We start from the raw sequence: 22,824 nt of genomic DNA, 5'->3' as shown, positions 1-22,824 counted from the left end.
CGCTTCCCTTCATTCATAAAAGGTGAACGTGATCCTCTCTCTGTATCCTCACCGGTCATTGAAGTAAAACTCGTCCACCTCTACTCATCCATGTATTGATGAAAGCACAATAAAGCATACTATAGTTCAGCAGGTGTTGACGCATACCTACATTAACAATTAGAAACATGCACTTTACATATGCATCTTTTGGAATGTAATTACTTTTAATAAGCAACGGATGATGTGCAGTTCAGCCGTGAACTGACCATCAATATACAATGTCAATGAGTTTCAGCTAGCCCTGTAGGCAAATGCCCTGTTGAGGTGCTCATTTTCAGTCATCAGTAAGCTGTCACCCACTGTGATAAAAAAAATATTTTATTGAGAATCTTGTCCAGCTTTATATTGATAAACTACCGCTGACATTGAAAATGTTACAGTTAACAAGCTGTCAGTGACATATTATACAACTTCCTTTATGTCTATTAACAAATTCTATGGGCTGTACAGCGAGCAATTAGAATAAAAAATAAAATGACGTTTTCATTTATGAGTCAAGCCTCACTGGTGGGAGAACACTGTGCAGTGTGTCACTGTCTCAATACGTCCACTATAAAGTATTTCATTGACCTATGGCATATAGCTGGACAGCACATAGTAGTGAGTCAGTGCCAATGTATTTTGGCAAGACTAGTTACTGTAAAACGTAATAATAATGTTCATAAATAATCATCAATAAAATATGAATAGATACTACTAATAAAAGTGCTGCTGATTGAGGTAACCACTGTTTATTTCACAGTGGTATAAGTTGATCATGCTGAGACAGGGTGATGCTGAAAGTTTTTATTAAAAAGATAGGCAAGGAAGCAATGAGGGATGTACAGGACACGACAATTCCACCTTGATATTCCAGATATAATGGATATAGGCTATATGCCCTTTTAGATTAAGTATTGAGAATAACTGTATATGTTTGTAAATATACAGTTCGTTTTGAAATGGGATTATAAGGGAATCAAACCTTTAATTATTATTATTATTTACATTTAAATGTTTTAATGTACCTAAATGGTTGGTGCTGTATTTTAAAGATAGCTTCCACAACACTACAGTGGCAATTCCAATGCAAAACCAGACAAAATAATACAATAAAAAAAATACAATTCAACACAGTTGAATCAATGTATGATTATGTATGTCTCTGTAGCAATCACCCTTTATGATATTGTCTCTAAGTATTCGACTTAAAGTCAACTCAAAACAGTTTGTGTGCAAAAGAAAATCAGAGTATTGGCAAAATCCCTTTGCACTCTCTGTTTAGACTCCTCTACACTATGAAGTACGAAGTATCTATCTCGCAAGGAGAGTGTTGGCGGTGTTGACTTTACTGGAACAGCTGATGTCATCAAAGCCTGTTTTATCTGCAGAGGAGAATGTCCTTGTGAGTCTCAGGGCAAGACAGAACAGAACAAGTGGAACCATAGAACATCTGGAAAACCAGGGAATTCATTCAATTTTCCTAGAATTTTGCAACCCTAGTTAGTAGTAGCTGATTTCATTGACAAATCAAAATCAATATTAAATTATAGTACTTTGGAGACAAGAAATTGGGTGTTTTATCCCATGGCTCCCGTCAACCCAGGCACATCCATCTTCTACCAGGGAAAGAGCATGCTCAAACTCGTCATTGTACTGTAGGTGATAGATGCTAGGGATCCACCTCTTTGATGGCATGCATTCTGTATGAAGAAAGCAAGAGCATGTCATTGACTTCGCATAAGCCTTTATTATTATTTGTATTATTTATCATCCTTAAAAGATCAACTAACTCACCAGTGCATTTTGTATCTATTCTGTATTATAAGCCCGCACAAATAATCTCTACTTCTTATGGACATCATGAGTTTTAGTGGTATTTTAAAGTGGGTATTATAAAGTGGGTATTTTAAAGTGGGCATTATAAAGTGGGTATTATAAAGTGGGTATTTTAAAGTGGGTATTATAAAGTGGGTATTTTAAAGTGGGTATTATAAAGTGGGTATTTTAAAGTGGGTATTATAAAGTGGGTATTATAAAGTGGGTATTATAAAGTGGGTATTTTAAAGTGGGTATTATAAAGTGGATATTATAAAGTGGGTATTTTAAAGTGGGTATTATAAAGTGGGTATTATAAAGTGGGTATTGTAATGTGGGTATTGTAAAGTGGGTATTTTAAAGTGGGTATTATAAAGTGGGTATTTTAAAGTGGGTATTATAAAGTGGGTATTATAAAGTGGGTATTATAAAGTGGGTATTATGCCCTCGAGATGGGAAAACTGGGTCCATAAACCAACAGAACCACAGTGACTCTCGACCCCTCCTGTCTCAGCCTCCAGTATTTATGCTGCAAAAGTTTATGTCGGGGGGCTCGGGTCAGTCTGTTATATCTGGAGTATTTCTCCTGTCTTATCCGGTGTAGCACTTATCTGTATAGCACTTTGTGACATCGGCTGATGTAAAAAGGGCCTTATAAATACATTTGATTGAAATACAAATGTTTTGATTAACTAGTTAAAGATGAGTAAGCAGATTTGACCTCCTAATATGAAAAATAAACGTATACACTATATACCACTACCAATATGTCCCATAGTAGAACAGAAACAATTTTGGTCCCTCTCACATGCATATTATGTTGAGATGATGACACCAATGCACAAAAAATTATTTAAACTGGGATCTTTCATGATTTACAGTGTCAGCTCTGTCTAACTGCTTACATACCCCTATAAAACGCAATACTCTCTCAAAATAAATGTATCATCTGATTTAGGATTCCTTACAGTTGTCATGATCAGTCATTTCATCCTATATTTACTTGTTGCATAAACAAGACCATAGATACATTATGATGATATGGAAAAGAGGGAGGAAGGAGAGGAGGAAAAAGAAGCGTTAGCTAAGCAAGCAACAGTAATAGCAGTGTATCACTATTGTAAGCCTGTTGCAATTTATCTCCATCAACAGACTGCTGTCTAGTAGAATGCTACAAATACTGTATTGAGTCAACTGAAGTGTTTCTTTAGGGAAGAGCAGTGGCTTGATCATGTTCCCTGTACCAGTTCCCTTTGGGCAGAGAGACAGAGAGTGGGAGAGATGGAAATAGGGGGTAGGAGAGAGGAAAGGGGAGTGGTGGAATGGGATCAGAGTGTGGTCTGGGGTCTGGTGGGCTGGGGGTCGAGGCACGGAGAAGGAGGAGGGACAGAAATAGATCCCTGATTGCCACGGAGGGCATGCCTGTGTCTCCTGTGTGTGTCAATGCTGTAAACTGCAGTGGGTCCTGACTGACAGACTGAGACAGACAGACAGACAGATGGCACCCCCACAGATAGACCTCATGGGAGTGAAATTGATTGTCTAAGACTCCTAGATGTTTTGACATTGATGTTGACTTCTTTACTGAACAGTACGGTCCACCAGACAACTTAAAAGGGTTTCTTACAATCCCAGAGAAGTTGAAGAATGTATCCCTGTGGTATAGGCAAGGTTCACTGCAATTTCCATTGAAAATGAACTGTATCACAAAAATAGTTGCTTCATAAGTTTGGCCCTTTCCCCTGCTGTATCTTTGCACAGCTCTTAGCTCCAGAAAATGGTAGTGTATGCATGCTAAGGGTCAGAAATACCAATGATTAGTACGGTAGAGTGCATTAACATCTCACAACAGCTGTGCAGTGCTTTTAAAGTTTACATAATTTGAATTGCTGGGGCAGCTATAATTGCCTAAGTCTATTTAGGCTCCAGAGACAAGTCAGTAGCTCCTTCTGTTTTATCAAGCTATGGTTTAGAGATGAAACTGACTCCAATGAACCAATAATAGTTCTAAATTTGTATTTTGTACTAAAATAAAAACATAAATTATATCATTTTTAGATACTGTGTAATATAATTTAACAGATTTACTAAATAAATATGACAAGTTCTACTTTTCAAAATTCGTCCTTTGCAGAGTAAAGGTTGCAAAGTAGTTTTTTCTTTGAGAATAAGACATGACTGCAAACAACCAGTGCCAATGTAGTGTGCTTCAGCCCAGCCCACTCCCTCCACCCTCCCTCCCTCCTTCCCTCCACCCTCCCTCCACCATCCCTCCACACTCCCATAGAAGGTGGCAAAGCCCAACATCAGTCCCTGGCTAGTCGGACGTTGATGCTACCACAGCACTTTCCCATACTCTTAAAGAAGGGAGTGATGGCGATGTTTAACAAACTACTCCACACGGTCTGAACCCAGTGCATGTTGATCAGGAAGAGCTGCATACAGGGCATGATCAGCCTGGGGATGGATGGACGGACAGACAGACAGACAGACAGACAGACAGACAGACAGACAGACAGACAGACAGACAGACAGACAGACAGACAGACAGACAGACAGACAGACAGACAGACAGACAGACAGACAGACAGACAGACAGACAGACAGACAGACAGACAGACAGATTGAGCATTAACAGGCCAGTGCAATATCTTTTAAAGCAAGTTTATACTATACACAATGCACTGAAACAACAGGCGCATCATTCAACTCCATCAAGCACCAACTGAAGACATTGAATGGACCACATCAGAGGAGGTCAAAGGTGAGAGGACCCACCAGATGTGTAGGCAGCTGAGGACAGCGAAGAGGATCCCTGCTACCAGAGAGACGGGCACAGCCAGGAGGAGGGAGATGAGCCGGTAGCACCAGAGACGGGACACTTCAAACAGGGCGTGGCTCCACAGCCACACCTTATCGAAGCTCCGCACCGAGGGGGGCTCGGCTATCATGTCCTCAAACGTCACCCCAGGAGACACAGAGTACAATCAGGGCATGGCCTGGTGGGAGCTCTCTTTAGAATGGGACTTTAGTGAAGTTCTATGTATAGGGATGGTCAGAATAAGGAGGTTGGGAGGTTCTCAAATACTTTTTATTTTTTATTTATTTAATGTGATGCAGAGAAGCCACAGACATGAACTTAATCACACTCACTGCAATAACCACATTACAATGGGACTGAATCATTACTTATAATATGGTCACGGTGCGAGATGAAAAACAAAGTTTAGTTCAAACTGTGTCCACATGAGGTCAGCATCGCTCAGCACACCAGTTTTCAACATCAGATTCCACTTTGTTGGATGCCAGATCTCCCTCTCTATTGCCTTCAGATGTATGTCCAGTCTACCATTAAAGTTATGGGGTTTGAGATACATGAGTGCTCATCTCAATAAAATCCTAGCCAGTTAATCCATACCACTGAACATTGTATGCATTGTATAGACATTATCTAACAAGTTTACCATTAAAGGCTCATGTCGTACTGAGAGCTCTATTTAGGTAACCCAAATCCTTCCCTATCTCAACCATAACATTTCCAGAGGATCTCAGAACATCAATACGTGATTATACTGTCTCTCTCTCTTATATCATCCCTGTGTTTTAACCTCCCCTTCCCCTATCTGGAAGTCAACAGACAGGGGATGTGTGGTATGTGGAGTATTTGCAAGCACACGCAGTGCTTTTATCTCCCACAGAGTGCTCTCTGTCTGTATAAACCTTCACTTTAACTCGCTGTTTACCGGGCTGTGCAGCCGTGTGTGTCAGTTACCTTTAGACACTTGTTGACTCCCCTTGGGTCCCTGTCCTTCACCAGAGGCCTGGTGTAACTGTGGATAGAGATGGAGAGTGAAACAGAGTCATCCTCCTGGGCTGGTTCCTCTGCCTCTACCTCGACTACTTCCTCCAGTAGTCCCTCTGCTGTGTATCTGTCTGGAGGAATCCCCAGGGGTGGGACCCACAGAGGAGTCTCCTGCTCCACTATGTCCTCCAGGTCTAGCCTGGTCTTGGCTGGCGTATGTCCCGTGGCCATGGTGTGTGTGTCTCAGAGGCATGCACCTTCACTGGGCTGGGACAGAGGATGAAGGCGGGGGTCGCTCTGGAGGTTGACCACCATAGACCAATCCTACTCCTCTCACCCCAGCAGCCCAGTCGCTGACACCCCAGTGGGACATAGTGGACTGGTGACTGCGTCTGTGCATACTCCCTCAATGTGGAATTCCCAAATTGGCTTTCACAGGCCCATAACGTATGACATTCTACAACTGACAGGTCAAATGAAGGAGCTAATTTTGACCTGTGTGAGAACTTTCCTAAAGTAGGAGCTGTCCTCCACATTGTAATTGACAGAGTAAAATGAGCGAATTATATAAAAAAAATATCTGAGGCACACGTGTTGATTTGAGTCCATTGATAACACTGTGCTAATTACAATGATGTTGGTAATGCTGCTTCGTCCTGTAAAACATATTTTGCCGTATTTTAAGACACAAAATACATAGTGAGACAATGATATACACTATATATATACAAAATAATGGGGACACCCCTTCAAATTAGTGGATTTGACTATTTCAGCCACACCCATTGCTGACAAGTATATAAAATCGAGCACACAGCCATGCAATATCCATAGAAAAACATTGGCAGTAGAATGGCCTTACTGAAGAGCTCAGTTACTTTCAACGTGGCACCATCATAGGATGCCACCTTTCCAACAAGTCAGTTTGTCAAATTTCTGCACTGCTAGAGCTGCCCCGGTCAACTGTAAGTGCTGTTATTGTGAAGTGGAAAAGTCAAGGAACTACAACGGCTCAGCCGCAAAGTGGTAGGCCACACAAGCTCACAGAACGGGACCGCCAAGTGCTGAAGCGCATAAAAATCGTCTGTACTCAGTGGCAACACTCACTTCCGAGTTCCATACTACCTCTGGAAGCAACGTCAGCACAAAAACTGTTTGTCGGAAGCTTCATAAAATGGGTTGTCATGGCCGAGCAGCCGCACACAAGCCTAAGATCACCATGCGCAATGCCAAGTGATGGCTGGAGTGGTGTAAAGCTCACCGCCATTTGACTCTGGAGCAGGGGAAAAGCATTCACTGGAGTGATTAATTATGCTTCACCATCTGGCAGTCTGAAGGAAGAATCTGGGATTGGCGGATGCCAGGAGAACGCTACCTTCCCCAATGCATAGTGCCAACTGTAAAGGTTGGTGGAGGAGAAATAATGGTCTGGGGTTGTTTTTCATGGTTCGGGCTAGGCCCCTTAGTTCCAGTGAAGGGAAATCTTAACGCTACAGCATACAATGACATTCTAGATGATTCTGTGCTTCAAACTTGGTGGCAACAGTTTGGGGAAGGCCCTTTCTTTTTCAGCATGACAATGCCCCTGTGCACAAAGTGAGGTCCATACAAAAATGGTTTGTCAAGTTCGTTGTGGAAGAACTTGACTGGCCTGCACAGAGCCCTGACCTCAGCCCCATCGAACACCTTTGGGATGAATTGGAATGTAGACTGCGAGCCAGGTCTAATCGCGTGGTGTGTGGTGTGGGGGCTGTGCTTTGTGGTGTGGGGCTGTGCTTTGGCAAAGTGGGTGGGGTTATATCCTGCCTGTTTGGCCCTGTCCGGGGGTTTCATCGGATGGGGCCACGGTGTCTCCTGACCCCTCCTATAGTGGGTATTATAAAGTGGGTATTATAAAGTGGGTATTTTAAAGTGGGTATTATAAAGTGGGTATTATAAAGTGGGTATTAAAAAGTGGGTATTATAAAGTGGGTATTATAAAGTGGGTATTTTAAAGTGGGTATTTTAAAGTGGGTATTATAAAGTGGGTATTATAAAGTGGGTATTATAAAGTGGGTATTATAAAGTGGGTATTTTAAAGTGGGTATTATAAAGTGGGTATTAAAAAGTGGGTATTAGAAAGTGGGTATTTTAAAGTGGGTATTATAAAGTGGGTATTATAAAGTGGGTATTTTAAAGTGGGTATTATAAAGTGGGTATTAAAAAGTGGGTATTATAAAGTGGGTATTATAAAGTGGGTATTTTAAAGTGGGTATTATAAAGTGGGTATTATAAAGTGGGTATTATAAAGTGGGTATTTTAAAGTGGGTATTATAAAGTGGGTATTAAAAAGTGGGTATTAGAAAGTGGGTATTTTAAAGTGGGTATTATAAAGTGGGTATTATAAAGTGGGTATTATAAAGTGGGTATTATAAAGTGGGTATTATAAAGTGGGTATTTTAAAGTGGGTATTATAAAGTGGGTATTATAAAGTGGGTATTATAAAGTGGGTATTTTAAAGTGGGTATTATAAAGTGGGTATTTTAAAGTGGGTATTTTAAAGTGGGTATTATAAAGTAGGTATTTTAAAGTGGGTATTATAAAGTGGGTATTATAAAGTGGGTATTATGGCCTCGAGATGGGAAAACTGGGTCCATAAACTCAACAGAACCACAGTGACTCTCAACCCCTCCTGTCTCAGCCTCCAGTATTTATGCTGCAAAAGCTTATGTCGGGGGGCTAGGGTCAGTCTGTTACATCTGGAGTATTTCTCTTGTCTTATCCGGTGTCCTGTGTGAATTTAAATATTCTCTCTCTAATTCTCTCTTTCTCTCTTTCTTTCTTTCTTTCTCTCTCTCGGAGGACCTGAGCCCTAGGACCATGCCTCAGGACTACCTGGCATGATGACTCCCTGCTGTCCCCAGGCCACCTGGCCGTGCTGCTGCTCCAGTTTCAACTGTTCTGCCTGCGGCTATGGAACCCTGACCTGTTCACCGGACGTGCTACCTGTCCCAGACCTGCTGTCCCAGACCTGCTGAAACCCTGACCTGTTCACCGGACGTGCTACCTGTCCCAGACCTGCTGTCCCAGACCTGCTGGAACCCTGACCTGTTCACCGGACGTTCTACCTGTCCCAGACCTGCTGTTTTCAACTCTCTAGAGACAGCAGGAGCGGTAGAGATACTCTCAAAGATCAGCTATGAAAAAGCCAACTGACACTTACTCTTGAGTTGCTGACTTGTTGCACCCTCTACAACTACTATGATTATTATTATTTGACCCTGCTGGTCATCTATGAACATTTTAACATGTTGGCCATGTTCTGTTATAATCTCCACCCAGCACAGCCAGAAGAGGACTGGCCACCCCTCATAGCCTGGTTCCTCTCTAGGTTTCTTCCTAGGTTTTGGCCTTTCTAGGGAGTTTTTCCTAGCCACCGTGCTTCTACACCTGCATTGCTTGCTGTTTGGGGTTTTAGGCTGGGTTTCTGTACAGCTCCTTGAGATATCAGCTGATGTAAGAAGGGCTATATAAATACATTTCATTTGATTTGATCGCCCAACATCGGTGCCCGGCCTCACTAATGCTCTTGTGGCTGAATGGAAGCAAGTCCCTGCAGCAATGTTCCAACATTTAATGTAAAGCCCTCCCAGAAGAGTGGAGGCTGTTATAGCAGCAAAGGGGGACCAACTTCATATTAATGCCTATGATTTTGGAATGAGATGTTCATTGAGCAGGTGTCCACATACTTTTGGTCATCTAGTGTATCGCAGGGCATATACAAGTGTCAGACATTGAATTGCTTCAATAGATCCACACCCAGCATGATTCACATGGATGTGATGTGATTTTGTTGTCATCGCCTGGTTGAACAGCACAGGAGACGGAGCTGACGCAGTATGCCCTTCAGTCTGCAGACATGGAGAGCCAGCAAGCAGCCTGTTCAAAGCCTTGTAATAGAGCCATTGAAAGTGAGATAGAACGTTTGTCTTTATAGCGCTCTCTGCTGGCCAAGACTTTGTACTCTGCATTTGTCTATTTAGAAGCCTATGAAACATTATTGCCAAACATGCAGGGTGAATTAGAATTAGTTTCCTCACACATCTTTGTCTGCTGTACTGTACCACTACCCATTGCTGCTTATTGCAGACTTGAGTCAAAGTGTAGATAAATATACAGACAACAATCATCATCAAATAAGCTTCGACTTGGTGATATAGTGTACTGAATGGAGTGTCTTGATGGGTGGATTGGTTTTACAGCAGCCGTTCTGGGGTAGGGTTTTGAGACTGGATGGGATGATTGATGTGTGGTGAAATCATGGTGATGGAGTGTACCAGGCATCTTGGTGGGTGAGCCGCACAGACAGAGATAGAGATGTGCCTGCTCTTTATCACACAACAGAAATTATGTAGCGTAACTCAAGCCACCGTGGCTTTGTTAATCTGTCATATCATATACAGTGCCTTCATAAAGTATTCATACCCCTTGACTTATTCCACATTTAGTCGAGTTACAGACTGAATTCAAAATATATATATTTTTTAAATGTCACCTATCTACACACAATAACACATAATGACAAAGTGAAACAAGCTTTTCAGAAATGTTGCAAATGTATTGAAAATTAAATATAGAAATATCTAATTTACATAAGTATTCACACCCGAGTCAATACTTTGTAGAAGCACCTTTGGCAGCGATTACAGCTGTGAGTCTTTCTGGGTAAGTCTCTAAGAGCTTTCCACACCTGGATTGTGCAACATTTGCCAATTATTCCTTTCAGAATTCTTCAACCTCTGTCAAATTGGTTGTTGATCATTGCTAGACAACCATTTTCAGGTCTTTTCATAGATTTTCAAGTAAATTTAAGTCAAAACTGTAACTCCGCCATTCAGGAACATTTACTGTCTTCTTGGTAAGCAACTCCAGTGTAGATTTGGCCGATTTGTGTTTCAGATTATTGTCCTGCTGAAAGGTGAATTCATCTCCCAGTGTCTGGTGGAAAGTAGACTGAAACAGGTTTTCCTCTAGGATTTCATAATTTTTTTATCTTTAAAAACTACCCAGTCCTTAACCATTACAAGCATACCCATAACATGATGCAGCCACCACTATGACTGAAAATATGGAGAGTTGTACTCAGCAATGTGTTGTATTGTATTTGCTCCAAACATTACACTTTGTATTCAGGAATAAAAGTTCATTGCTTTGCCACATTTTTTGCAGTTTTACTTTAGTGCTTTTTTGCAAACAGGATGCATGCTTTGGAATATTTTTATTCTGTACAGGCTTCCTTCTTTTCAGTCTGTCAATTAGGTTAGTATTGTGGAGTAACTACAATGTTGTTGATCCATCCTCAGTTTTCTCCTATCACAGCAATTAACTTCTCTGGCCTCGGTGGGACGTGACCGTCCCACACTATTCAACAGCCAGTGAAATATCATGGCGCGAAATACAAAATAGCAAAAATATCATAATTTCAATTTCTCAAACATACGACTATTTTACACCATTTTAAAGATACACTTCTCCTTAATGTAACCACATTGTCCGATTTCAAAAAGGCTTTACAGCGAAAGCAAAACATTAGATTATGTTAGGAGAGTACATAGACAAAAATAACAACACAGCCATTTTCCAAGCAAGGATATATGTCACAAAAACCCAAAACACAGCTAAATGAAGCACTAACCTTTGACGATCTTCATCAGATGACACTCCTAGGACATCATGTTATACAATACATGTATGTCTTGTTCGATAAAGTTCATATTTATATCCAAAAACAGCATTTTACATTGGCTCGTGATGTTCAGAAAATGTATTCCCACCAAAATGGACAGTGAATGTGCACATCAATTTACAAAAATACTCATCATAAACGTTGACAAAATATATAACAATTATTTAAAGAATTATAGATAGACTACTCCTGGATGCAACCGCTGTGTCAGATTTTAAAATAGCTTTACGGAGAAAGCACATTTTTCAATATTCTGAGTACAGACCTCAGCCATCACAGCAAGCTATACAGACACCCGCCAAGTTCGGGGTCACTTAACTCAGAATTAGTATTATTAATATTCTCTTACCTTTGCTGATCTTCGTCAGAATGCACTCCCAGGACTGCTACTTCCACAAGAAATGTTGTTTTTGTTCGAAATAATCCATATTTATGTCCAAATACCATTTTGTTTGTGCGTTCAGAGCACTATCCAAAGGCATAACGCGCGAGTGCGGTACCAAAGACGAAAAGTCAAAATGTTCCATTACCGTTCTTAGAAGCATGTCAAATGTTGTTTAAAATAAATCTTTATGGTATTTTTAACGTAAAAATGTGCTAATATTCCAACCAGACAATAGCATATTCATTCAAGAAGAAAAAGAAGGAACGGCGCTCGCGGGATCGCGCATATCCAATCCCTTTGTCCCCAGGCAGTCCACTGATTGACTGAGCTACTATTATCTGCCCAGTGACAGGAGAATGCTGAAAGAACTTTCTGAAGGCTGTTGACAGCCAATGGAAGCCTTAGGAAGTGCAACATGACCCCACAGACACTGTAGTTTCGGTAGAGATTCAAAAGAAGAACTACAATTCTCAGACTTTCCTGGTTGGATTTTTCTCAGGTTTTTGCCAGCCATATGAGTTCTGTTATACTCACAGACATCATTCAAACCGTTTTAGAAACTTCAGAGTATTTTCTATCCAAATCTAATAATATGCATATTCTAGTTTCTGGGCCAGAGTAGTAACAAGTTTAATTTGGGTACGTTTTTCATCCGGCCGTGAAAATACTGCCCCCTATACTTTAAGAAGTTAAACTATAACTTTTTTCAAGTCACCATTGGCCTCATGGTGAAATCCCTGAAATCCCGGAGTGCCCTTCCACTCCGGTAACTGAGTTAGGAAGGACGCCTGTATATGTGTAAAGACTGGGTGTATTGATACGCCATCCAAAGTGTAATTAATAACTTCACCATGCTCAAAAGTATATTCAATGTCTGCTTCTTTTTTTACCCATCTACCAATAGGTACCCTTCTTTGCGAAACATTGGAAAACCTCCCTGGTCTTTGTGGTTGAATCTGTGTCTGAAATTCATTGCTCAACTGAGGGATCTTACAGATAATTGTATGTGAGGGGTACAGAGATGAGGTAGTCATTCAAAAATCATGTTAAACACCATTATTGCATACAGAGTGAGTCCCTGCAATTTGTTATGTGACTTGTTAAGCACATTTTTATTCCTGAAGTTATTTAGGCTTGCCATAACAAAGAAGTTGAGTACTTATTGAATCAAGACATTTCAGCTTTTATTTTGTATCAATTTGTAAACATTAAAAAAAAATAATAATACACTTTGACATTATGGGGTATTGTGTGTAAGCCAGTGACACATTATTATATATTTTTAATCAATTTTAAATTCAGACTAACACAACAAAATGTGGAAAAAGTCAATGGGTGTGAATACTTTCTGAAAGCACTGTAATCAAGTAATGTGTGGATAGAAACATTGAATTATACAACTACTAAGCTAGCAGGCAGCCCTTTGTGGCCCTCACCTTTGCCAGACACTACTCTATGTTATCTTTGTAGATCATCAGAGAGAGGGGCTTTGGGCCAGGACCTCCAGCTGACTACAGGTTCAAATAGACAACTCTGTCTGAATTTGCTCTTAGCACATTACCCCCTACCAGTTTTGGCACAGTGGATTCCCAGGGTGCTTTAAGGGGAACATCTGCTTTATCCAACCTTTAGACCCATTAGTAGATCTCCAGTGTGTGTGTCTGATCCCCGGATGCATCGGACTGGCATTTTAAAAGACATTTCAATAAATAATGTACATAAAGGTAGATAGACTCAGCGAAATGACATTGCCACAAGCAGCACCGCAGATATTGAGATGAGTGAGATGAAAGACTACACTCTCAAACCGTCGTACACAGTATCTTCGCATGTGCACGGGTTCACTTCACGTTGGTACAGTGTGGTAGCCAGGCCACCAAAACAGCGGAGAAGTTGTGCCTCGCGATCAACACTCTTAGTTGTTCCGGAAATTGACCTACTATGCTGTTTACTTAATGCATCTATGTCATATCGCTGAGTCTACCTTTAAATAAATAATTTAAACATGTTTTAACGGATGAAATACACTACATGACCAAAAGTATGCGGACACTTGCTCGTCGAACATCTCATTCCAAAATCATGGGCATCAATATGGAGTTTGTTGCCCTGTTGCTGCTATAACAGCCCCCACTCTTCTGGGAAGGCTTTCCACTAGGTGTTGGAACATTTCTGCGGGGATTTGCTTCAATTCAGCCACAAGAGCATTAGTGAGATCGGGCACTGATGTTGGGCAATTAGGCCTGGCTCACAGTCTGCGTTCCAATTCATCCCAAAGGTGTTCGATGAGGCTGAGGTCAGGGCTCTGTGCAGGCCAGTCAAGTTCTTCCACACCGATCTCGACAAACCATTTCTGTATGGACCTCACTTTGTGCACAGGGGCATTGTCATGCTGAAACAGGAAAGGGCCTTCCCCAGGCTGTTGCCACAAAGTTGGAAGCACAGAATTGTCTAGAATGTCATTGTATGCTGTAGAGTTAAGATTTCCCTAGCCCGAAACATGAAAAATAGCCCCAGACCATTATTCCTCATCCACCAAACTTTACAGTTGGCATTATGCAGTGGGGCAGGTAGCGTTCTCCTGGCATCCGCCAATCCCAGATTAGTCTGTCGGACTGCCAGACGGTGACGTGTGATTCATCAGAGAATACATTTCCACTGCTCCAGAATCCAATAGCTGCGAGCTTTACACCACTCCAGCCGACGCTTGGCATTGCACATGATGATCTTAGGATTCTGTGCGGCTGCTCGGCCATGGAAACCCATTTTGTGAATGTCCCGATGAACAGTTATTGTGCTGACGTTGCTTCCAGAGGCAGTTTGGAACTCTGTAGTAAGTGTTGCAACTGAGGACAGACCATTTTTACACACTACGCGCTTCAGCACTCGGCGGCCCGTTCTGTGAGCTTGTGTGGCCTACCACCTCGGCTGAGCCGTTGTTGCTCCTAGATGTTTCCACTTCACAATAACAGCACTTATAGTTGGGCGGAGAAGCTCTAGCAGGGCAGAAATTTGACGAACTGACTTGTTGGAAAGGTGGCATCTTATGATGTTTCCAAGTTGAAAGTTACTGAGCTCTTCAGTAAGGCCATTCTACTGCCAATGTTTGTCTATGGAGATTGCATGGCCGTGTGCTCGATTTTATACACCTGTCAGCAACGGGTGTCACTGAAATAGCCGAATCCACTAATTTTAAGGGGTGAAGATCAAACCACATTTTATGAGTAATCAATGCAGAAATCCAGGTAATTCCAGAGGGTTCAAAAACTTTTTCTTGCAACTGTATTTGAACCCAGGTCTGGTGTGTGTGTTTGAGAATCTACCTCCCTGTTCTTACTAACTCATGGATCGGTCATACAACGCAGGTTACATAACAATACGCAAATACACCTGTTCTATGGCGATGCTATGTGCCATTATTTGCTGGGAAGAATCCACCCTGAGCCCCAATCCAGATTAAGAGCAGTCATAAAATGAGTGTCATCACTCCTAGAGCGTTAACGTCACTAAGTAATGATTTCCATTGGACATTCACTATCTCTTTCTCACTGGAACTGTGCCACTATATGTAGTCAGGTAGATTCAATCACTGAGAAGTCTCATGCTGGCCTATCCTTTTTCACTGGCTTTATTCAGATGATAATAAGCTCTGTCTCTCTGTATGTCTGTAGCTATAGGCTGTGGGTAATGAGACCCACAGCCTATGTAATGTGAAGAGCAGGTTCAGGCCTCTCTCTCTTTCGCTCTATGCTCTCCCAAACTGGATCAAAAGCCTAGCATCCAGCACTGCAGCACTGCATCCAGCATTGTTGCTATGTGTCCCTGCCTACTGCCTCACTGCATTTCCATGGCGACAGGCACAGACGACATTTAAGGCATCCCTCAGATTCATGGTGGATGGTTCCATTTCTAAATCTCCATGTTGCTTTTTTGATGTTTTATACTAGTTTTGCCTTTTATCCCTTGCATTGATATGTACTTGCACATGACATATAGTTTTTCACTGTAAGATGGTTTTAATTATTGTAATTATTAGAAAAGATAAATCCATTGTTGTTACTCTTGTAATTATGCTTTATTTAAATAATGTGTTAATGAGAGAAAGTAAATTAGAAGCTTTACATTCCCGCTGTACAATTTTATAATAGGAAAGTATTCCAATACCTTTTTTCCTGTTCATTGGAAACATGAGTAAACACGTCCATAAATGTTATTTCAGAATATAAACTGAGCAAAAAAAGAAACTTCCTTTTTTCAGGACACTGTCTTTCAAAGTTAATTCGTAAAAATCCAAATAACTTCACAGATCTTCATTGTAAAGGGTTTAAACACTGTTTCCCATGCTTGTTCAATGAACCATAAACAATTAATGAACATGCACCTGTGGAACAGTCGTTAAGACACTAACAGCTTACATACGGTAGGCAATTAATGTCACAGTTGAAAACTTAGGACACTAAAGAGGCCTTTCTACTGACTCTGAAAAACACAGGGTCCCTGCTCATCTGCGTGAACGTGCCTTTGGCATGCTGGAAGGTTGGCATGAGGACAGCAGATGTGGCCAGGGCAATAAATTGCCATGTCCGTACTGTGAGATGCCTAAGACAGCGCTACAGGGAGACAGGAAGGACACCTGATCGTCCTCGCAGTGGCAGACCACGTGTACCAACACCTGCACAGGATCGGTACATCCGAATATCACACCTGCAGGACAGGTACAGGATGGCAACAACAACTGTCCGAGTGTAATGGAAATTATATGATTAAAGGTTTGACTAAATGATTTCACTCAGAAACCATATAACCTGTTGAAATGTATTAGAAATTATAAGGCTATAATAAGGTGTTAAAGACTATAATCCAATGCTGTGTGTGAGTAGATTTTTAAGACTAGGACACTGTTACTACTTCAAAATGTGCAGGGCAGAGTTGATAAGACGACCTTGGGAAAGGAACAGGAGAAGAGGCCTGAGAATGAGAAACAACGGCCTGAGAATGGCTTAGCTGGCAGGAGATTAGAAGACAGGTTGCAAGGTTTGATAATGAATGTATGTGTACTGTGGAAAAATACAGCCGCTTAAAGCGGGGTGGAGTTCTCTACTGATGCGAGTTCATTTGGGTGTGTGTGGTAATATAAAAAGCTGTGTGCATTGTATGGATTTTAGAGCTCTCGTAAATAAACGTTCTGACCATTGTTAGCTGGGTCTCAGTCTGTTTCTTTCAACCAGAACCTTACACTTTCTGGTATACAAACTGAGTAGTTAAATTGAAGTTCGGTTTAAGAACATTGATAACTTAATTCCCGTAACACCGAGTTAAACCAGGAACGCATAATCCCTCCATCAGTGCTCAGAGTGTCCGCAATAGGCTGAGAGAGGCTGGACTGAGGGCTTGTAGGCCTGTTGTAAGGCAGGTCCTCACCAGACATCAATGGCGACAACGTCGCCTATGGGCACAAACCCACCGTCGCTGGACCAAACAGGACTGGCAAAAAGTACTCTTCACTGACGAGTCGCGGGTTTGTTTCACCAGGGGTGATGGCCGGATTTGCATTTATCGTCGAAGGAATGAGCATTACACCGAGGCCTGTACTCTGGAGCGGGATTGATTTGGAGGTGGAGGGTCCGTCATGGTCTGAGGCGGTGTGTCACAGCATCATCGGACTGAGCTTGTTGTCATTGCAGGCAATCTCAACGCTGTGTGTCACAGGGAAGACATCCTCCTCCCTTATGTTGTACTCTTCCTGCAGGCTCATCCTGACATCCTTGCTCATCCTGGCATGACAATGCCACCAGCCATACTGCTCGTCTGGAACCTGTTGGATCGGCGGGTGAGGGCTAGGGCCATTCCCCCCAGAAATGTCCGGGAACTTGCAGGTGCATTGGTGGAAGAGTGGGGTAACATCTCACAGCAAGAACTGGCAAATCTGGTGCAGTCCATGAGGAGGAGATGCACTGCAGTACTTAATGCAGCTGGTGGCCACACCAGATACTGACTGTTACTTTTGATTTTGACCCCCCCTTTGTTCAGGGACATATTATTAAATTTCTGTTAGTCACATGTGTGTGGAACTTGTTCAGTTTATGTCTCAGTTGTTGAATCTTGTTATGTTCATACAAATATATACAAATGTTGAGTTTGCTGAAAATAAACGCAGTTGACAGTGAGAGGATGTTTCTTTTTTTGCTGAGATTATGATTCATACAACATTATATAAAACAAGCATACATTTTAACCCCCTAAGGTCGATGTCCGCGCCCCTGTGTAAATCTAATTGTAATAATAAAAAAATCCCCATAAAAATCTGTCAATTTAAGCTAGAGATGTGTTTTTGGGGGAAATGGATGCCTCTCAGTCCACCACATCTGCCTATATCACAATTCTGCATCTGTGGTGAAAGAACTAGAGTGGTGTTCGTCAGACCACGAGACAATCCCGAAAATCGGTCTGCTCACAAAATCATTTGTAGCGTACCAACGGTTTGGCCTACAAACTATGGAAAGATGAGACTCTAACGAACATGATGGTGAGGCCACACGAAACTCATCTGAAGGTCCCTTGCTACCAGTTGAAACAATGAATGGAAGTATATATGGAGACTGTTTAACATAATGTTTCGGTTTAGGCCTGTCATGAAACAATGGTAAAGTCAATTAAATTCTGTCACAATAATTTCTTATTTCACATTAAAACACTGGTCTTGTGTTGGAGACCTTACCTGAATGAATCCCATACCAATAAATAATGGACACCTACTCAGAGGCATATTAGGTACAGCTTATGAGTACAGGATTGAGTTTTTACCAACCACATGATCTGACCTGAAAAACCTCAGGGCCCTATAGTTTTCCTGGTCAGGACACATAATCAGGAAAAACTCAGGGTGAGAGTACAGAGAGCTGTCATATTAACAGTCCAAATTGAAGTGTGTTGTCCACTGTCCTTTGTTTAGCCATGCTCCTCTGGTATCTGGCCAGGTATTCTGACCCCCTGGTCCAGAGTGTTCCTGGGGCTGGAGTTGGTGCAGCTGGAGCGCTTGTCGGCCGTGCTGCTGCTTCTCTGAATGAACTGGAGGAAGTTCTCCTGAAAGGAGCCCTCATGGCTGGAGGCCACCAGCTCCACTGGCCCGGAGGAGCAGCAGCGCCGGAACTTGACCAACTCCTCCCTGATCTGCCTGTTGAGAAGGCCATAAAAGAAAGGGTTGACAGCGAAGGAGGAGTAGGCAAGCCAGGTGACGGCCTCCTCCACGTCCCCAGGACTCTGCAGGGACGATCTGAAGGACAAGTGCAGGTGGAAGGAGAAGTAAGGCAGCCAGCAGAGCAGGAACTGGCTCACAATGACCACCAGGGTGAGGGCAGCCTTACCCCCGCTGAATGCCCTCTCAGGGGACAGTCTCTGGGGCAGGCTGCGGGTGGTGGTGATGATGGTGGTCTGGCTGTTGATGGAGTCAGAACGGTTGGCACGTTTGGCTGGGTTGGACGAGGCCCAGGTTGTGGTCGCGGGTGCGTGCTGCAGGGCAGCCGAGCGCGCCACCTTGTACACGTTACAGTAGACAGCGAAGATGACAATGGCAGGTAACAGGAAACACACCACGCTGAAGAGCACGGCGAACACCTTCCTCAACCGACTGTGGCTCCAGTGGAGGGAGCAGTGGTTGGCAGCAATGGAGCTGTGGGCCCCGTAGGCAGGCCAACCAAACAGGGTGACCAGGGCCAGAAGGATGGACTTGACCCATATGAGGAGCATTATGCTGATGGCTAGATTGATGCTCATCTTCACCTCGTAGCGCATGGGATGGACGATGTAGTAGTAGCGCTCCACACTGATGGCGGTGATGGTGAGGATGGAGGCACAGATGAGGAACACGTTGAGGAAGATGTAGACCTGGCACTCCAACACCGTGAACACCACGGTGCCAAAGAAGGGTGAGTTGGATATGATGCCCAGGGGCATGAGGAGGATGGCACACAGCAGGTCCACTGCACACAGGTGGCACACAAAGGCAAACCTCTTCAGGTGTGGGGCGCGGGCGATGGCCACCATGACTCCAGTGTTGGCCAATAGGGCGATGAGATTAAGGGTCACCATTGCAAACAGCCCAATCAGATCTTTAATCTGAGACTGGGAGCTGGTGACCACTCCCACCTCTGCAGGGACTGTGGGGTTGGGTCCCCATAGACCGGTTGTGAGGTTGTCCCCTGTGCGATTAGGAATAGAGGCCAGCATCGGACCAGATTTCTCCATATTTCACAGAAGAGTAGTCAGAGGCATCACTACAGCAGCAGGCCCCATTGCAATGTTTACTTTCTTCTCTTTTCACGTACTTGTCATCATGTTGGATATGTCCTGTTAAGGAGACAAAAACACAATTTAAACATTTACTGTATAGGAGCTTGAAATGTCATGCTGATGCAGCTTAACATATGGTTTGCTCCTACGGTACATAGTGCTTTGATGCCTAGTAATCTTTTTCTATTAAATCAGTCTTCATCCCTGTCATGTGAGGGACACCCAAACTGATTTATTCCATTTCAGAAGGCCCTGGAGACCCCATTGTATTGACAAAAAATATGTTCTACATTAAATAACCCTTTAAGCCTTCAAAGACATTCTGTCTGACAGGCTCTTGAGAAAAAAATATTCTACAAGTTGAATCTTCATGACGTCTTTGCTCTGCCTTGCTCACACAGAAGAGGATGAGAGGGTAATAAAAACAAACATTTAGGGTAAAATAAGAGTAAAAATAGCTGTGTTTATGAGACAAGATTGTAATTGGATCGCAATTGTATATCATGAAATTAGGGGGTAAAATACAAAATGAAATCCAAAATGAAATCACCCAAATGAAATCCAGCCAAGAAGCATTGGAGTCAACATGGGCTAGCATCCCTGTGGAACGCTTTTGACACCTTGTAAAGTCCATGCCTAACCCTAACCCTTAATGTTATGTACACTCAGTGTATAATCTAATATAGTAATGAAGTTAGAATAAAAATAAAACAAAGCAAATGAATTTGTAAAATGTTGGATATTATTTACATTTCTACAGCATTATAGTCATAAGAGGATGGCCTGAGCGCTCTCTATTTCACTGCCTGGAGGTTATCTGACAAGCCAAACTACCAGATCACATGGACCTAAAACCAAGACAGCTAAAGAAATGAGAATACACATGCATTTTCACTATTTTGATAAGAAAAACAGATGCATAAGTTGATTCTGAATTAGAAAAAAACTGTTTTAGTTCAGATAAAGTACTTCCCACTGGGCAAAAACTGATTGAATCAATGTTGTTTACATGTCATTTCAAAACCTCAATAATGTGATGAAGTTGAACCAACTTGGAAAAATTATTAGATTTCCAAACAGTTATAAACATGAGGGCATTTTGTATTTTCTTCAGCTAACTTTTAAGCTAAATATAATGACATGGTGAATAATTTTTTTAAATTTCATGTTGAATTCATGTTAGTTGAATTTAAATCAAAACTAGACGAACTTGCGTCTATGCCCAGTGGGTTACTACAGTTTGTCTAAAACATATAGTCCTTACTCCTTGCTACATGGTGTCAGCATTGCATGGATTTGGGGAACACGAAGTAGGTAACAGCAAAGGGCACATTAGATACGGTGTGGTGCACGGGGCCAATGGATGGATTGTGGTGCTTTTCCTACTTTCTCTTCAAACATTGAGCAACAACAACCTTTCACTCACAGAAGAAAGCAAAACAACTTTTGACTTTGATTCATAAGCCCAGTATTAGTCCCTTTAATTCATGTCCTGGTCCTTTCCATCTTTAGAAAGGTGTATTTTCTACAGACAGGAGAAAAAGTATAACACTTAAAAATAACATGTTTTGCACTGAAGGACCAATGACTTCTGTTAAATGGTGCTATATTTGAGAGGTCACATGAGTCACCCATGCTTGTCCCTCCAATGTACCCCTCACTGCCCCCACCCCACTTCCTGTCCTTCTCTGAGCCCACCCCTTCCCTCTCCCCCAGCCATTTCAGCTCGAGCTGTCCCTGCACAGCTACTGTCAACTGGGTAACCCACTGAGATGAGTCAGTATAATATCCTTCAATGTTAATATATTAAAAGTATTTTCTTAAAATTTACATTTTGTATTTAGGATGTAGCTAAAGATAGCTTTAGAGGCAAACGTTTTGTAAGGCTGTGTATTATGAATGATAATAGATGGGATATAAAAACATTGTTAAATTTCCATTCAGGAAATTACCATATACTATTCTACTCAAAAGATTAAGTAATTTCTTAAGAGCACATAGACATAGTGAACACTGGAGATATACTGTACATTACCTTGTATTTGAAACACATGCACCTGAACTAGAAAACCCACTCCCCAAAAAACAATGACTCTTAAAATAGCTTGTTGCCTCAACTTTCAGCTCATCTATGATTATCTGATGAAACATTCAAGTGATTTCACTCTATGTAAAAATGCACAGTGCATCTCCAACAGAATGTACACCTGTTAGCTATGCCCCCTGTTGAAGATACATTTTATGGATTTGTGAACTTGTGAACTGAGTCAAAATAAGTAGAATGATAAGAAGTCTTGTAACCTACCCATATGAGATTATGATATGTCCAGTCCAATTCAAAGAGAGCAGGATTTTATGATTCCTCCTTTCTGGATATCCCAGGTGTTGTTTTAGTTTAGGAGAACTCAGTTAAGCAGATCCAGACCTGAACGGGTCCACATAGACCAGTTACACTGGGTATTTCCACTGGATGAGCAGGACAAGCTCCACACTGCTGAGGATAGAGTTAGCCAATGGGTTTTCCGGAGGTTTTGAAGTCTCTGGTATAGGTGTAGAGGGAATCTCCCTGGTCCAGACCAGGCTGTGATCACAGAGGGACACTAGTGTGTGAGCAGGTGTGTAGAGGGTGATCACTTCACTTCACTCAGGATGGTGTCTAAGTCCCTGACAGATGTGAGGATGCGCTTTCCATCCCTCCTCCTCCTCTCTATCACTGTGGAAGGCAGTGACTGTCACACATTGTGCACTGTGTGATTCCCCCCCTCCCTCCCAGACAGACACACA

At 42.2% G+C, this 22,824-nt stretch overlaps 2 protein-coding genes across 2 annotated transcripts; both read right to left on the bottom strand.

Moving 5' to 3' along the window:
* Nucleotides 1–813: 813 nt before the first annotated feature.
* Nucleotides 814–5,982, bottom strand: LOC106583184 (uncharacterized). The gene is made up of 5 exons (XM_014167085.2): nucleotides 5,612–5,982; nucleotides 4,618–4,805; nucleotides 4,196–4,296; nucleotides 1,578–1,724; nucleotides 814–1,406 (listed from the first exon to the last, which is right to left on the bottom strand). The coding sequence occupies exons 1-5, from the start codon at nucleotides 5,870–5,872 to the stop codon at nucleotides 1,336–1,338; spliced, it is 768 nt and encodes a 255-aa protein (XP_014022560.1). The 5' UTR covers nucleotides 5,873–5,982; the 3' UTR covers nucleotides 814–1,335.
* Nucleotides 5,983–17,807: 11,825 nt separating this feature from the next.
* LOC106583185 (probable G-protein coupled receptor) lies at nucleotides 17,808–22,735 on the bottom strand. The gene is made up of 2 exons (XM_014167086.2): nucleotides 22,346–22,735; nucleotides 17,808–20,097 (listed from the first exon to the last, which is right to left on the bottom strand). Exon 2 carries the CDS (start codon nucleotides 19,993–19,995, stop codon nucleotides 18,700–18,702), a length of 1,296 nt encoding a protein of 431 aa, XP_014022561.1. The 5' UTR covers nucleotides 19,996–20,097; nucleotides 22,346–22,735; the 3' UTR covers nucleotides 17,808–18,699.
* Between the last annotated feature and the right edge of the window lie 89 nt (nucleotides 22,736–22,824).

The sequence above is a fragment of the Salmo salar genome, chromosome ssa22, assembly GCF_905237065.1.
Source record: "Salmo salar chromosome ssa22, Ssal_v3.1, whole genome shotgun sequence".
NCBI classification, from domain to species: Eukaryota; Metazoa; Chordata; class Actinopteri; order Salmoniformes; family Salmonidae; genus Salmo; species Salmo salar.
Note: the sequence above shows the minus strand (reverse complement) of the source record. Positions and strands in the feature narration are given on the sequence as shown.